Raw genomic sequence first — 1,384 nt, forward strand, 5'->3', positions numbered from 1 at the left:
GTGTGTGTGTGTGTGTGTGAGTGTGTGTGTGTGTGTGTGTGCGTGTGTGTGCATGCGCGGCGCGTGTGTGTGTGTGTGTGTGAGCGTGAGTGAGTGTGTGTGTGTGTGAGCGTGAGTGAGTGTGTGCGTGTGTGCGCGTGCGTGCGTGCGCGTGTGTGTGTGTGCGTGTGTGTGTGAGAGCGTGTGTGTGTGAGAGCGTGTGTGTGTGTGTGCGCGTGTGTGTCTGTGTGTGTGTGTGTGTTCCACTCTGACAGTCTCCGTTCCAGTTCCCGGGTTTTCAGGCGAGTGCTGGCAACTTGACAGTCACCGGCATTCCGCTGAAAAACCGCTTAAGTAGAACAGGCCCATTAGGGCGCAAAAATCAGTGTTTTCTTTTTTTTACTAGACAGCCACAATAAACTGGAGTAACTCAGCGGGCCAGGCAGCATCTCTGGAGAGAAGGGATTTTTTTTTTTTTGTGCAAATTGAATTTTTATTCATTTCCTTTACAACACTGGATAAATCACAGCCGTGGCCCAAAAGGTTTCAGAACCAGCAGTGGTCTGCCCCTTCAGTAGTTCAGTTCACAGTAAGAAATGGGCTTCATCTCTCCAAATAAGGCTGAGCGACTCCCTCCGCTATGGATACTGTACAATTTCAGCAACTAGCCGCTCTCTACTTTCTTCTCCCGATCAATAGTTTCTTTTGTGGGGAGTGTGTTCTTCACTTCTGTGTACTTTTTCTTCAATTTGCTCTTGTCAAAGGCAGCCACCTCCCTGAAGTCTGCTTTGTCTGCCATTTCAGTTCCAACTCTGGTCGAGTCCACCTCTGGAGAGAAGGATTGGGTGACGTTTCGGGTCGAGACCCTTCTCCTTGCTGAGAGAATGGAGCAGCTGGGCTTGTACACTCTGGAGTTTAGAAGGGTATCTCATTGAAACATATAACATTGTTAATGGCTTGGACATGCTAGAGGCAGGAAACATGTTCCCGATGGTACACAAAAATGCTGGAGAAACTCAGCGGGTGCAGCAGCATTTATGGAGCGAAGGAAATAGGTAACGTTTCAGCCCGAAACGTTGCCTATTTCCTTCGCTCCATAGATGCTGCTGCACCCGCTGAGTTTCTCCAGCATTTTTGAGTACCTTCGATTTTCCAGCATCTGCAGTTCCTTCTTAAACAACATGTTCCCGATGTTGGGGGAGTCCAGAACCAGGGGCCACAGTTTAAGAATAAGGAGTAAGCCATTTAGAACAGAGACGAGGAAACACTTTTTCTCACAGATAGTGGTGAGTCTGTGGAATTCTCTGCCTTAGAGGGCAGTGGAGGCCGGTTCTCTGGATGCTTTCAAGAGAGAGCTAGATAGGGCTCTTAAAAATAGCAGAGTCAAGGGATATGGGGAGAAGGC

The 1,384-nt window shown here is 48.7% G+C and overlaps 1 protein-coding gene across 1 annotated transcript; it reads right to left on the minus strand.

The window, feature by feature from the left end:
* Positions 1-207: 207 nt before the first annotated feature.
* Positions 208-961, minus strand: LOC129700671 (thymosin beta-10-like). The gene has a single exon (XM_055641252.1). It carries the CDS (start codon positions 776-778, stop codon positions 644-646), a length of 135 nt encoding a protein of 44 aa, XP_055497227.1. The 5' UTR covers positions 779-961; the 3' UTR covers positions 208-643.
* Positions 962-1,384: the final 423 nt, after the last annotated feature.

Source organism: Leucoraja erinacea, chromosome 10, assembly GCF_028641065.1.
Source record: "Leucoraja erinacea ecotype New England chromosome 10, Leri_hhj_1, whole genome shotgun sequence".
Lineage (NCBI taxonomy): Eukaryota > Metazoa > Chordata > Chondrichthyes > Rajiformes > Rajidae > Leucoraja > Leucoraja erinaceus.

Excerpts from the sequence above, each read along its gene's own strand:
- LOC129700671 (XM_055641252.1), bottom strand. The coding sequence starts at position 778 with ATGGCAGACAAAGCAGACTTCAGGGAGGTGGCTGCCTTTGACAAGAGC.